Below are 16,378 nucleotides of genomic sequence, written 5' to 3'. Positions count from 1 at the left end.
TACAAATGCTAGAAATGTAGGTTTGCCTTTTCTTAATCTTTCTTCTAAGATATATCGTAAGGTTAGTATTGCCTCACGTGTTCCAACATTTCTACAGAATCCAAACTGATGCTCCCCGAGGTCGGCTTCTACCAGTTTTTCCATTCGTCTGTAAAGAATTCGCGTTAGTATTTTGCAGCTGTGACTTATTAAATTGATAGTTCGGTAATTTTCACATCTGTCAACACCTGCTTTCTTTGGGATTGGAATTATTATATTCTTCTTGAAGTCTGAGGGTATTTCACCTGTCTCGTACATCTTGCTCACCAGATGGTAGAGTTTTTTCAGGACTGGCTCTCCCAAGGCCGTCAGTTGTTCTAATGGAATGTTGTCGACTCCCGGGGCCTTGTTTCGACTCAGGTCTTTCAGTGCTCTGTCAAACTCTTCACGCAGTATCTTATCTCCCATTTCATCTTCATCTACATCCTCCTCCATTTTCATAATATTGTCCTCAAGTACATCGCCCTTGTATAAACCCTCTATATACTCCTTCCACCTTTCTGCCTTCCCTTCTTTGCTTAGAACTGGGTTTCCATCTGAGCTCTTGATATTCATACAAGTTGTTCTCTTTTCTACAAAGGTCTCTTTAATTTTCCTGTAGGTAGTATTTATCTTACTCCTAGTGAGATAAGCCTCTACATCCTTACATTTGTCCTGTAGCCATCCGTGCTGAGCCATTTTGCACTTCCTGTTGATCTCGTTTTTGAGACGTTTGTATTCCTTTTTGCCTGCTTCATTTACTGCATTTTTATATTTTCTCCTTTCATCAATTAAATCCAGTATTTCTTCTGTCACCCAAGGATTTCTAGTATACCTTGTCTTTTTACCTACTTGATCGTCTGCTGCCTTCACTACTTTATCCCTCAGCGCTACCCATTCTTCTTCTACTGTATTTCTTTCCCCCATTCCTGTCAATTGTTCCCTTATGCTCTCCCTGAAACTGTCTACAACCTCTGGTTTATTCAGTTTATCCAGGTCCCATCTCCTTAAATTCCCACCTTTTTGTAGTTTCTTCAGTTTTAATCTACAGCTCATAACCAATAGATTGTGGTCAGAGTCCACATCTGCCCCTGAAAATGTCTTACAATTTAAAACCTGGTTCCTAAATCTCTGTTTAACATTATATAATCTATCTGATACCTTTTGGTATCTCCAGGACTCTTCCATGTATACAACCTTCTTTTATGATTCTTGAACCAAGTGTTAGCCATGATTAAGTTATGCTCTGTGCAAAATTCTACAAGACTGCTTCCTCTTTCATTTCTTCCCCCCAATCCATATTGACCTACTATGTTTCCTTCTCTCCCTTTTCCTACTCTTGAATTCCAGTCACCCATGACTATTAAATTTTCGTCTCCCTTCACTACCTGAATAATTTCTTTTATCTCATCATACATTTCATCAATTTCTTCATCATCTGCAGAGCTAGTTGGCATATAAACTTGTACTACTGTAGTAGACATGGGCTTTGTGTCTATCTTGGCCACAATAATGCGTTCACTATGCTGTTTGTAGTAGCTTACCCGCACTCCTATTTTTTTATTCATTATTAAATCTACTCCTGCATTACCCCTATTTGATTTTGTATTTATAACCCTGTATTCACCTGACCAAAAGTCTTGTTCCTCCTGCCACCGAACTTCACTAATTCCCACTATATCTAACTTTAACGTATCCATTTCCCTTTTTAAATTTTCTAACCTACCTGCCCGATTAAGGGATCTGACATTCCACGTTCCGATCCGTAGAACGCCAGTTTTCTTTCTCCTGATAACGACATCCTCCTGAGTAGTCCCCGCCCGGAGATCCGAACGGGGGACTATTTTACCTCCGGAATATTTTACCCAAGAGGACGCCATCATCATTTAACCATACAGTAAAGCTGCATGCCCTCGGGAAAAATTACGGCTGTAGTTTCCCCTTGCTTTCAGCTGTTCGCAGTACCAGCACAGCAGAGCCGTTTTGGTTAGTGTTACAAGGCCAGATCAGTCAATCATCCAGACTGTTGCCCTTGCAACTACTGAAAAGGCTGCTGCCCCTCTTCAGGAACCACACGTTTGTCTGGCCTCTCAACAGATACCCCTCCGTTGTGGTTGCACCTACGGTACGGCCATCTGTATCTCTGAGGCACGCAAGCCTCCCCACCAACGGCAAGGTCCATGGTTCATGGAGGGGGGTTGACCAATAGACTTCTGAAAATTACGCCTCAGATAATTAATTCTATGGAATTCAGGGATTTCAGACCCTTCTGATCGGTAGACACACAGGAAGCTCACGTAATAGTCCCTGAAACTATAGTGACAGTTAGTTATTTGACAGCACAATGCAGCTGTGTACCCATACAAGTTTTTTGCTAAAATGACAAAAGTTTCGTTAAAATATGAGTGATGCTCGGGGAGAGTGCATTTGACCAGGCAATATAGTTGTATGTGTCTGTTTTTGTTAATCTGGTAGCAGTGAGGAACAACTTGATTTCAGTCTTTTTTATGTGGAGCTGACTGTTCAGTGTCTCGCATATACGAGGGTTGGAACTTAAATAGTGGCGACTATTTATTCACAGCCAATACAAAGAGTTACATGTTTGCACCTGTAACTGTCCTTCACAGTAGTCACCAACACTGTGTAGAACCCGTTTCCAGCAATGTGGAAGGCGTAGTATACCGTTAGCAGAGCCTGTTCTGTTTATGGTGCGAATGAAGCGGTCTACTGCCTGTCGAATCTCTGGAACAGTTCTGAAGCGAGTGACATGAAGTGTTTCCTTCATCTTCAGAATCAAATCAAAGTCACAAGGACTTAAGTCTGGGGAGTATGATGAATGTTACAGCACTTCTCAGTCCCATTGACCGAACGGAGCAGCCACAGCTTGCGCTGTTTCCACCCGTGTGCATTGTCGTTCAATATAATGTGTGGATTGCCCAGAAAGTGTCACCACTTCTTTTGCAAAGCTGGTCACGGGTGATGCTCCAAAAACAACCAGTAATACTGTACACTGACAGTCTGCCGTGGAGGAAAGTAATGCGATAGGATAAAACCATCACAGTTGTACACAAGAACCACAATAACTTTAACCATACTGGGGCTCTGACACACTTTTAACTTACACGGCAACCCATAATGGCACCATTCATTGGATTGGCGTTTCAGTTTTGGCTCATACAATGTGGCCCATGTCTCATCCAGTGTTAAGATGCGGCATAAGAAAGCCTCTCGTTCGTGGTCATAGCGCTCCAAGTGCGTCTGAGCAATGCCGTAATGCATCCATTTCTGCATTTCCGTCAAGTCATGTAGAACCCATCGTGATGCAATTTTTTGCATGCCCAGGCTTCAGGATGCGAAGCAGAGTCATGTGCGCTAATCCAGTTTCATGGGCGAGCTCACGAATTGTATGGCGTCGATCACTGTCCACTATCGTGGTAACAGCATGCACTTCTTCAGAGACGCTAGGACGACCTGCCCGATGCATGTCTGCCACAGTTTGCCGATCTTCGTTGAAGGCTTTTACCCAGCGTGCCACTGTTCTGTACAGCAATGCTGATTCCCCGCATGCCTCTTGAAGACCTTGATGACACTGTCATGCTGTACAACCTCTGGCACATTGAATCTTAATCCAGTTCCGTTGTTCCTGTTTCAAAAACATAGTGACACCATTACTTTAGACTGCTCATTCACAAGTGACTGTGTTTCCCTCAATTGTGCGCATGCCGGTGACCTGGGACGGGCGAGTCCATTTGCTCGGAGGTGAGGTAGGTATGTCAACAACGTGTGCTATCAGCGACAATAGTAGATTCCATTGCATAGTGTCTCCACAGCTTTGTTGCCACTATTTAAGTTCCAACCTATGTAGTTGCTTGTTCCACGATTTTCATTAAAAATATGGCAAAGGAAGTTTTTGTAGATTGTAAATATTTTAGGAGTAAAGATAACAACTAACAAATAGCACAGTTGTCAAGTAACTGACAGACTGGGAACTTTGGTAGGTTTGGGATGAATCCTTTAGCAACTTTGCAGGTAGACTGGGGTGAGAAGTTGTGTGGGGTGGAAGGGCAGAGGAGGGAGAGAGAAAATGGTGAGTGGGGGGGGGGGTTGATTGGGGAAAGGTCGCTGACAGTCTCAACCATTGGCAGGTGTACTGGCTGGATAGGAATGTGGGACTGGCACCAGTGAGCTCATGCAGTGCACGATGACGGTGACGTAGAGGAGTGTGTGTATTGGGGATGATAGAACAGAGGAGGGGGGAGGCTGCAAGGAAAAGGGAGTTGATGTAGGATGAGGGAAGTTAAGGCCAGTGCAGTAGATTGGAGCTAGGTGTGGGACACAGGTCTAGTGGGGATTGAGGCCGGAGGTTACAAGAATGAAGGATCTGTTGAGAGATCACTCCCATCTATGTAGTCCTGGAAAGCTAGTGTTCCGGTAAAGGATCTTGATGGCCCACGTTGTGAAGCAGCCATCGAAGTATTGTGCTTGACAGTGTGATACGTCACTAGGTGGTCAACTCTGCTCTCAGCCAATTTGGTGGTCACCATTCGTTCAGGGGGACAGTCAGTTGGCGAACGTGTCCACATAAACTGCTGTGGAGAAAAGGAGCACAGCTGGCTTCACTCACAGGTAGCTCTTCTTCTGATGGAAGACAATAGGCCTTTGACAAGACAGGAGTAGGAATTGCTGGATGGGTGAATCGGGCAAGTCTCACATTGGGGTCTTTCTAAAGGATACGAGCCAAATGGCAAGAGGTAGCAAGTGAGTGTGGCATAATGATAGACCTTTATAGGTAGCGTGGAAAGGCTTGTGGATGTGAGGTTCCTCTTTTCTAGACACAATGGCAGATAGTCGAAGAACTGGCAAAGTGTTTGGTTCAGTTGCTCCGGTATAGAATGACATTGGGTAACAAATGGGCTGCTTCTTTGAGCTAGTTCTGGGACTGGTAATGGGATTAAGTGTGTGTGAGGATTTGGTGTGGGATTCTGTCTATGGATTGGGGGATAGTGCGTGTCAATGAAGGCCTTTGCGAGATCTTAAGCATACTCGGCAAGAGAATTCTTTTTTCTGGAGATGCAGCATCTGTGGTTGACCAAACTATGTGGGAGTGTGTATATGTGTGTGTGTGGTTTAAAAAAAAAAGAAAAGAGGGGGAAGACTGCTCTCAATGCAGGAACTGTTGACGATTCGTGGGCTCGATATGGAGAGAAGTGTGGATAGATCCATCAGATAGGCAGAGATCATTGCCTAAGAAGGGGGTGCATTGGGCTGAGGAAAACCAGGTTTAAAAATGGCAGAGAAGGTGTTCAGGCTGCGGAAGAATGAGGATATCATGTTTGCGCCCTGGGTTTAGGTAGTGCAGCCATCATCAACGGACATGAACCTGACATGTGGTTTCAGGTTTGGGAGACTGGGCAGATATCCTATAGATACTCCATAAACAGATTGGCATAGGAGGATGCCATGTTGGTGCCCATGCCTGTGTCTCAGATTTGTTTATATATCTTTGTGTGAGGGGAGTGTGTAATTAGATGTATAAAGAATGAGGCGTTGGTTTGAAATTGGGAGGACAATGGATGATGTAGTATTTGATAGCAGCCGGCTCGTGGGCATGGGGAGATGGCCTCAACAATGTGAGTAGGGGTCAACTTGGTAATGGGCTGGAGGTGGTTGAGAGTGGGTGAAAAAATAGTTCATGTCTTTGATGTGGGAGGCTAGGTTACAGGCAATTATTTTGAAGAGTTGCTCATGAGGAGCAGAGATTCTGTCAGTGTGAACACAATTACCAGCTGCAATGGGACATCCACTACTGTTGATTCTGTGGATTTTAGGAATCATGTAGAAGATTGATTTTACCTTCACAAGCAAATTATTTCATTAAAATTTGTTTCATATGAAAATGTGTATTATTGTTCATTCAGATTTCGAAGCGTAATTTAATTTGTTCTGTATATCTTATTCCTTTTTAGTATTGTTTGATTGAGGAACTTCACAACTTTGCCTTTCAGTCTTCTTTCCATTATTTATGACTTCTGATAATTAGCTAGTGGATTCTTTCTGATTATATCTGTAAAAATAGTGAGCCTAAATTTGAATGTAAGCTTTCTTGGCATATGTCACTTATGAATTCTGAGGATAACAGCCAATTAAACTGGATGGTGGATAGTGAGTGACATTCAGCGTCTTTCTTAATGGTGGACATTCAGGTGCTCAGCTGAGTTTCAGTTTCCATTTTATGCAAAAATATTTTGGCGGTCGACCTGGTTGTCTTCTTCAGATGCAGCAAACTGTGCTGTTATGCATACTTACTTCCTGGTTGGAGTCAAGGCAGTGATTACTCACAATAATACAGTCCATGGCACCTGAAGAAGGCGACTGGGTCGACTGTCGAAATATTGTCGCATAAAAATCAATTCTGCAACCCTGCTGAACACTTGATTAATCAGTCACACTTAGTAGACCTGAGAGTTGGGATGTTTTTTTACTTCCCTCTTCTTGTGATGTGTTGAAGTCCTGTATGTGTGAGGCTTTATTGTAATATTTTGGTGATTCCACAATTACTATCGATCACACTTTCTGACAAAGAAATTTACCTCTTCTCTTAAGAACATTTTAGAGTTCACATTTGTTTGGAGCTTCATACATTCTTGTATATTGTCCACAGCAGCTGTAAACGCAGCTAATGAGCATGTTCCCATAATGTGTAGCATTTGAAAGGTGGGTTGCAGGAGTATATTTCTTGAGCATGTCAAACAGCATCATTTAACTGCTAATTGGTACTTAATACAACAAGTATGTGCACTCTTGAATTTTTTCCTCTGCTAACATATGAATTAAGTCATTTGCTTTTACTTCCATATTGAATCAGGATGTGATCACTAAATTCCAGATTTAGATGTTGCAAAGTAGACACTGCATCCACTGTCCTTTTCTTCTTCATGACTCATCTTGGTACTCCTTTACTAACACTAATACCAATGTTTCCCAATTGAATTTTTTAACACTTCCTCATTCAGTGGTAAAAGTTTATTTGTTGTGACTACCTTATTGTTCATACAAACTAATACTTCTCTCCTATTTCTAAGTATGCTTGTGATAGCAACTTGTGGCATAGCTACCATTCTTCATAAGCAATATCTCCTTCTGCTTGTGACTGATCCCCATATTTTCTCAGTTCATGATACTTCAGACTTGTGCCTTTGCCAAAGATTATTCTTCTTAACCCACATCCCATCATTGTGACCAGTCCCCATACTTCCTCAGTTTATCAATGTGTGGGTCTTCATCCAAAGTTATTCTAACCAAATTGCATATACCTTCTTCCAGTATAGAATAATGGAAGCATGATTTTGAAGCATCGTGCTCTTCAAAAATGAAGCATCCATTCTTGCATAATGTACTGTACTCTTTATGATCACCAGGCTTCATTTCACATTCCTTCATTCCTTTCTTTTTCTTCTGTTCTTGTGAACAGGAAAATTACGTACAAAAGTTTCTAAAGGGTGAAAATTGTTAAGAGCATGGAATCAGTAATATGATATGGAAAGTTCTAGGAGGATAACACTTCACCATTTAACAATGAGAATTAGATAAGCACATAAAAGAAACAAGAATAAAGTAGGTAGCACTGCAATCTGCATAGTGTAGCTGTATGTGTGTATGTCTGTGCCTCAGTGTTAGAACAATGTTTTACGACTTCAGCTACTGCATCTCAATTGTAGTTGATATGTCCATCTGCAGCTCAGACCTCTATTACATACTGCGGCATTGCCTTTACATAATCTGTTGTTCACAGTTCAGCAAACTGGAATATTGCCAGTAGAAGTAAACTGGCTGCTGAATCTTGAGATTTTGGATTCATTGGTACCTTGTCCTGTAATAGAAGACCAAAAGAAACAAAAGTTCTTGAAGCTAATTCTGTTTCTCTCCCCATCTTCAGAGGATAGGGTTCGCTGCTTCTTTACACTCATCAAAATTAAAAGAGCTGTACAGGATTGAAAACAGAATAAACTAGGTAGGCAGTCACAAACTTTTGAATAATGTGCTCATTTATTGGGACAGTAGAACTGATCATGTAGAAATACCTTAATGTGCAGTGTGCTAACTCTGTGTAGGCAAGACGGCTACAGGTAAACACTGTGTTCCAAATAAATAACCATGAGTCTGGTATACCAATCAGCTGAGTGTGGATTATAATAGTTTCCCACACACATGTAAGATAATACTATGCTTGTTCACCATGCCTGCTATAAAAAAAAAAAAAAGATACAAAAACAGCTGAAATTCAAATTAACAGAAAAAAAGTTTACCAGACTCAAAGGCAGGTTGCATACATAATTATCCTGTTTCACAATAACTGACAACTCTAGTGGGAATGAACACCTACTTCAGAATTAAAGATAAAATAACTGTCCAGCTGTTGACAAAAAGGTACTGACTATTCTGAGATCCTTCTATGAGTAGAGAAATGCTACAGAAGTTGAAGACAACAAGATTAAGGAATGGTGATAATACATAATAAGGAATCAAACCCCAAATGAAACAGGCAAGGTGCTGGTCTAGAATCAAAGTAAATATATTATACCAGAGTAACAGCCCAGGGTAATAAGAGATATGTTCTTTTGTACATGATAAAGATAATTAAAAATACAGTAATGGAAAATCCTGATGGAATGCAAAGAATTTGGCAGTAAAGGTAACACTCACCAAATAGTAGAGACATTGAACTGTAGAAAGACTTATAAATGATACTGACAATTTTGCTACATTTTGGATGAATCCTTTTTTGAACTAGAAAACACACACACACACACACACACACACACACACACACACACACACACCTGTACAGCTACGTTGTGCTGGCCGAGTACACTGTGCTACGATTGGAGTTCCACCGATAAATCGGGGTGCAGGTTTCTGTCAGAGGGAATGGACGAGGGGAAAGAGGAGGTGGGGAGTAGGAGAGAGCACTAGGGAAGAGAGGCAGGTAGTTCAGAGGGACGCAGCCACGTGAAGCATATGAATATGGGAGGGAGGGACAGCATGTGTTCCACCATTCGTGCCGGTGCCCATGTGTTGCGTTCCTATCTCATGAATCTGCTGCCTCTCCCTCTCACATTCATATCTTGCCCACCAGCTGCCTCCCTCTGAAATGTCTGCCTGTCTTTTGTAGCCCTCTCTCCCACTCCCCACCTCCTTCCTCTCCTCATCCAGTCCCTTTGACACAGCCCCTCAGCCCTGCCAACCAGCAGAACTGTGGTCCCAGCATTGCAGCATTGTGTATTGAGCCGGCACAGTGTAGCTGTACAGGTGTGTGTGTGTGTGGGGGGGGGGGGGGTGCACACGCGCACGTGAGTGTGCATGCGTGTGTATTTGTGCACGGGTGCGCACGAGCACATGCGCCTTTCAGTGACTCAACAATTCTTCTATTCAAGGAGTTGTTCCTTTTTTCATAAAACATAATTAAAAGATGTATATGTTTCAATAGTTATCAAGAAGGACTTTTTTATTTACTTTAATTTAATTTATTTCCTTCACTTTCAAAAATGTTTTCAATTTTTATGCTGGAAATTTTGTATGTACCAGACTTCCCTTTACAATTTAAGTTTGACATTTTACTGCTTCAGACTTCACTGTAGTGTCTGATTTGCTTAATGATGTTAAACTTCATGTTTACAGAGCTCACTTTAATTATGACCAACCAAATAAAGGAGAAATGAGTTTCCGGAAAGGAGATGTCTTTCACGTGGTTGATACTCTGCACAATGGTGTTGTCGGTTCATGGCAAGTCTTCAGAATAGGTAAGATTGCAGCAATTTTCTGTTTATAATTTGAGACAGAAGAGGAATGTCCAGTTATGCCGGTGACTGGGGTAGGACTGAAATACTTCATAATTTTTATATTTATATTTTTACATACAGAATTCAGGCAGCAACACAGTGTATACAAAATAAAAGTGTAACAGGTGAAAAATAACAGTTTTCTTTGGTGGACAGGAGTGGGTGGGTGGGTGAGGGGGGGGTGGGGGGGGGGCAGGGTTGCAACTGTAGTTGGGAAGTACCTGCTTTCAGGTTTTTAGGGTCTCTTGAGTTGTTCTTTCAGGAGGTGTGGATGTTCAGTGATACATTTTATAGTTGCTTAGTAACATTACCTCATACAACTGTGTAGTATCTCTAGCTTTAGTTAATTTATCAGCTCTTCTTGTGTTGTTATCCCTTAATAAAGGTACATTCTCTGGGATATGGAGCAACATTTTCACAAAGAGAAGCAGCTGTTACGTACCAATTCCGTATACTGTAATAACAGTTAACACTAAACTGCTATATACTATTTGTACTATTTCCATAGACAAGGAGAACTCATTTGCATGAAACTTATTTTTATGTTATATATCACAGGTGTGTAAATCACAGTTCCCTTTGGACTCATTATTCCAAAGAAAAAATTTAGAAGTAATGTTCTTGAAACTGTGTAATCATTGGGGAAAGGGGGGGGGGCAATTTTATACACTGTGCTCCCCTTTGCTGAAGAAGCATTTCATTGACATTAGCTGTGTGAGGCAATTTTCACAAGAGTCTTAATAGTGAAAGTATCACAAAATAAGTTCTCATAGTCATTATCAAGTTCCACAGTAGCGTATCCCAGTTATTGTCTGTTGCAACTGGCTTCCCGCAGCTGAGAAAATAATTGTGACAGTTTGCATCTGTGTTCTCAACTTAGTACTAGAATCATTCACATCTGGGCTAGTGAACGATCTTGATGACAAAGTGTGTCTCTATGATCATAGAAGTGGATCAGTCATTGCTGTGCTTCTGCCCTAAAAGACCCCCAGTAGATTCTCCAATTAAAGCAACTAACTCAATAGTGAAATCAATATCCAAGTCCTGATTATATATTGCTGTAAAAGTTTGTGAGTGATCCTGCTTCACTGTCCACTAAAGTTCATCACAAAGTAAACTAACACTTACAACACACATTTAAGTTCTCCATTTGCGAAAGCATACATCGCTTAAAAGCAGGATGAAATCATGTATGGTGGGGGTGGCAGATAGTGAAGTGCTGCAGTTTAGATGGAGGGCAGGAGAGAACGGGGGGGGGGGGGGGGGGGGGTAAAAGAAATTAAAAGACTGTGTGTGGCGTCAAATGACAGCTATGTAGTGCTGGAATGAGAACAGGGAGGGAGCTGAATGGGTGAGGACAGCGACTAACGAAGGTTGAGGCCAGGAGGGTTACAGGAACGTAGGATTATTGCAGGGAAAGTTCCCACCTGCGCAGTTCAGAAAAGCTGGTGTTGGTGGGAAGGATCCATATGGTACAGGCTGTGACACAGTCATTGAGATAAGGGATATCATGTTTGACAGCGTGTTCAGCAACAGGGTGGTCCACTCGTTTTTTGGCCACAGTTTATTGGTGACCATTCATGCGGACAGACAGCTTGTTGGTTGTCATGCCTACATAGAATGCAGCACAGTGATTGCAGCTTAGCTAGTAAATCACATAACTGGTTTCACAGGTAGCCCTGCCTTTGATGGGATATGTGATGTTAGTGACTGGACTGCAGTAAGTGAAAGTAGGAGAATGCATGGGACAGGTCTTGCATCTAGGTCTATTACAGGGGTATGAGCTGTGAGGTAAGGGACTGGCAGCAGGGGTTGTGTAAGGATGGATGAGTATATTGTGTAGGTTTGGTGGACGACAGAATAACACTATAGGAGGGGTGGGAAAGATAGTGGGCAGGATATATTTCATTTCAGAGCAAGACGAGAGGTAATCGAAACCCTGGCGGAGATTGTAATTCAGTTGCTCCAGTCCCAGATGGTACTGAGTTACAAGAAGAATGCTTCTCTGTGGCCAGACTGTGGGACTTTGGGAGGTGGTGGGAGACTGGAAAGATAAGGCACGGGAGATTTGTTTTTGTTCATGGTTGGGAGGATAATTACAGTCAGTGAAGGCTTCAGTGAGACCCTCGGTATATTTTGAGAGGGACTGCTCGTCACTGCAGATGCTACGACCATGGGTGGCTAGGCTGTACGGAAGGGACTTCTTGGTATGGAATGGGTGGCAGCTGTGGAAGTGGAGGTATTGCTGGTGGCTAGTAGGTTTGATATGAACGGAGGTACTGATGTAGCCATCTCTGAGGTAGAGGTCAACATCTAGGTAGGTGGCTTGTTGGGTTGAGTAGGACCAGGTGAAGCAAATGGGGGAGAAGTTGTTGAGGTTCTGGAGGAATGTGAATAGGGTGTCCCCACCTTCAATCCAGATAGCAAAGATGTCATCATTGAATCTGAACCAGGTGAGGGGTTTAGGTACCGCAGTCCACCATCTAAAAACTGATCCCGACCTTATAATCCTACCTGCAGACAAACGCTCACCACCGTTGTCTTCAACTCCAAGGATTACGTGGCAGAAGGACTCCATCAGCTCTCAGATACTTCACCTACAAACCATGCCACAGTGACCCCATTCCAGTAAATCCAGCAGCATCTCCAGTAACTACTCAAATCCTTAGGCCCATCCCAGAACCTCTCTCCAGAGTCCATCTCTCTACTTACCCCTACCACTCCCCACACTCCCACCTTCTACATGCTTCCTAAGTCCATAAACCCAACCACCCAGAACGCCCCATTGTGGCCAGTTACTGTGTCCCCACTGAGAGAATCTCTGCTCTCGTAGACCAACACCTTCAACCTATTACCCGGACAGAACCTATCCTCCTATATAAAAGATACCAACCATTTCCTCGACCGACTCTCCACACTTCCTGTCCCTTTACCACACGGTGCCCTGCCCATCACTATTGATGCGACCTCCCTGTACACTAACATTCCTAATGCCCATGGCCTTATTGCTATTGAACACTACCTTTCCAGATGCCCTATGGATTCCAAACCAACAACCTAGTCGCCATGACCAACTATATACTCACCCACAATTACTTCTTGTTTGAAAGCATTATCTACAAACAAATCTGGGATCGGCTCTGGGCACTCGCATGCCACCATCCTATGCCAAACTATTCATGGGCCATCTAAAGGAATCCTTCCTAAAAACCCAGAATCCCAGACCCCACACCTGGTTCATATTCATTGATGACAGCTTTGCTATCTGGATTGAAGGGGAGGACACCCTATTCACATTCCTCCATAACCTCAACAACTTCGCCCTCATTTGCTTTGCCTGGTCGTACTCAACCCCACTAGCCACCTTCCTAGATGTTGATCTCCACCTCAGACATGGCTACTTCAGTACCTCCATCCACATCAAACCTACTAACTACCAGCAATACCTCCACTTCCACAGCTGCCACCCATTCCATACCAAGAAGGCCCTACTGTACAGCCTAGCCACCCATGGCCGTAGCATCTGCAGTGACGAGCAGTACCTCTCAAAATATACCGAGGGTCTCACTGAAGCCTTCACTGACTGTAATTATCCTCCCAACCATGAACAAAAACAAATCTCCCGTGCCTTATCTTTCCAATCTCTCACCACCTCTCAAAGTCCCACAGTCTGGCCACAGAGGACCATTCCCCTCGTAACTCAGTACCATCTGGGACTGGAGCAACTGAATTACATTCTCCGCCAGGGTTTCGATTACCTCTCGTCTTGCTCTGAAATGAAAAATATCCTGCCCACTATCCTTCCCACCCCTCCTACAGTGGTATTCTGCTGTCCACCAAACCTACACAATATACTCATCCATCCTTACACAACCCCTGCTCCCAATCCCTTACCTCATGGCTCATACCCCTGTAATAGACCTCGATGTTCCATACATCCCCCTACCACCACCTACTCCAGTCTGGTCACTAATATCACCTGTCCCATCAAAGGAAGGGCTATTTGTGAAACCAGTCATGTTATTTACAAGCTCAGTTGCAACAGGTGTGCTGCATTCTATGTAGGCATGACAACCAACAAGCTGTCTGTTCGCATGAATAGCCACCGACAAACTGTGACCAGAAAACGAGTGGACCACCCTGTTGCTGAACACGCCGACAAACATGATATCCTTCATCTCAGTGACTGCTTCACAGCCTGTACCATATGGATCTTTCCCACCAACACCAGCTTTTCTGAACTGCGCAGGTGGGAACTTTCCCTGCAATGCATTCTATGTTCCCGTAACCCTCCTGTCCTCAACCTTCATTAGTCACTGCCTTCACCCATCCAGCCCCCTCCCTGTACCCGTTCCAGCACTACACATCCGTCATTTCACCACCACACTCTGTCTTTATATTTCTCTCCTTTCTGTTACTTAACCCCCCCCTCCCCCTTCCCCTCGCCGCCTTCTCTCCTTCCCTCCGTCTAAACAGCAGCACATCACTGTCCACCACCCCTACCTGCTATCCATCCCCTTCTCCACCCCAGCCTCCTCCTTACCCCCACCCTGTCACCACTCCCATCATGCACTGGTGCTGCTGCTCACAGTATGGTTTCAGTTGTCTGAGACTGCAAATGTGTGTGCAAGTTGTGTTTGCATGAGTATGTGTGTGCGTGTGTGTATGTGTGTCCATTGGTGACAAAGGTCTTAATGGCCGAAAGGTATAAATGTGTGAATCTTTTTGTTGCGCCTATCGCAACTCAGCATGTCCATTATATGGTGAGTAGCAACTTTCCTTCTCCATTACTGTTTAAAATATATTTGAGATTATTTTTAAATTTCATTCATTTTGTCTTCAGATGTTTAATCTGTCATTAATTTGTGAATGTCAGGGCTGATGAAAATCCCCTTCTTTCATCTTCACTTCTCATAGCCATGGTAATTTAGGTGCCACAGGCATTTGAAAGTAGGGCTTTATTACTCATAAATTTTTACATAATGCCATGTTTTTGTGAAGTGGTTGCAGAAGTTTTTTTGGATCCACCTTTGAATCAAATGTACAATTTTACTCCAACTTTTTATTATCCTGATTTTCCAAATTTTTTGAGGCCAGTGCTTGTCTTTTGTATGACTGTCCCATTTGCACAGAAAGCATGAGTCATTCCTCAGAACTTGAACACATTTGATGCCGGGCCCATGATTTGTCCTGATACCCAACCTTTGTTGCAAAGTACACAAAATAGTTAGTTAGTCACATGTCCCATAGATCACGTGAAAGATTCTTTTATCAAAATGATGTGGAACAAGTCAGTTAACAGAATCTGTGCACATAGTTAGCATTAACATTCATTAACACATTTTTTTTCGGCATACTCATACAGCTACAATTTTATTTTATTTTATTTTATTTTATTCATAATTTTTTTTTATTTTTTTTATTTTTATTTTTTTACTGGCTACAAGTTTGTAAGTAGAGTTGCGAGTTGCAGATAGGCACAATGCATGCACACACACACACACACACACACACACACACACACAACTCACACCCAAGACTGCAGTCTCAGGCAATTGAGACACTTTTTGTTGTGCTTGTCTGCAACTCAGCATCTCCGCTATATGGTGGGTAGCAACTTTCCTTCTCATAATATTGTCATGTTCCCTCTTGGATTTTCCATAGTATGTAAGTAGAAATTCATCAATGGAATAGAAGGAGTTATTGAGGAAAAATAATTTTAAATTAGATTTAAAAATTGCTTCGCTACCTGTCAGATATTTTATGTCATTTGTCAAATGGTCCTTTCTGAGCAATTCAAGCTTTAGCACTTGATAATAAAGGTCATTTTTCCCTATACAATTGTATGTATCAACATCACTTTTCTTCTCAAATTGTGATGAATGAATTATTTATGACAGATTTCAATTCATACTTAAGAATTGTGACAGTACAGTTAAAATGCCTGGCTCCTTGATGCCTGTGGGTGAACACCAAATATTATTCTTACTGCTCTCTTTTGTGCAATCAATACATTCTTTATAAATTATGAGTTACCCCAGAAAATTATTCTGTAAGACATTTTTCAGTAGAAATGTCTAGAATATGTCAGGAAGTTGATATATTTGTATACGAGATTAGCAGTTATATGAAGAGCAAAAATAGTCAAACATAATTGTTTGAGAAGCTTACTAATATGCTTCATTCAGTTTGTTTTCATCAGTATGTACACATGGTAATTTGGAGCAGTCGACTCTGTACTGACTCCTGCTCGTTGTGTGACATCGGTTGTTGGTATGTCTGTATTTCTTGTACAAAACTAGTATCGATTTTGCTTATTGTATGTTAACTGGAAGGTCATTCACATACATAAGGAACTGAAGTGGACCCAAAACTGAACCTTGTGGGATGTCATTTGTGGTTCCCCCTCGCCCCCCCCCCCCCCCCCCCCCCCCCCGCCCCCTTCTACCCCACCCAGTTCAATAAATTTTTTTACCTTTTCGACATTGTCTGAAGTATTTGGCACAACCTTTTGCGTTCTG

General features: G+C 42.5%; 1 protein-coding gene across 2 annotated transcripts in view; it reads left to right on the top strand.

Annotated features, from left to right (window-relative positions):
• Positions 1–16,378, top strand: part of LOC124784850 (tight junction protein ZO-1) — a 484,431-nt gene that overhangs the window by 220,360 nt on the left and 247,693 nt on the right. For both annotated transcript variants that reach the window (XM_047254134.1, XM_047254133.1), the window contains exon 9: positions 9,697–9,818. In XM_047254134.1, coding sequence (XP_047110090.1) covers positions 9,697–9,818 — 122 coding nt within the window. The remainder of the gene's footprint in view (positions 1–9,696; positions 9,819–16,378) is intronic.

The sequence above is a fragment of the Schistocerca piceifrons genome, chromosome 1 (assembly GCF_021461385.2).
Source record: "Schistocerca piceifrons isolate TAMUIC-IGC-003096 chromosome 1, iqSchPice1.1, whole genome shotgun sequence".
Taxonomy (NCBI): Eukaryota; Metazoa; Arthropoda; class Insecta; order Orthoptera; family Acrididae; genus Schistocerca; species Schistocerca piceifrons.
This window is presented reverse-complemented; position numbering and strand designations above follow the sequence as displayed.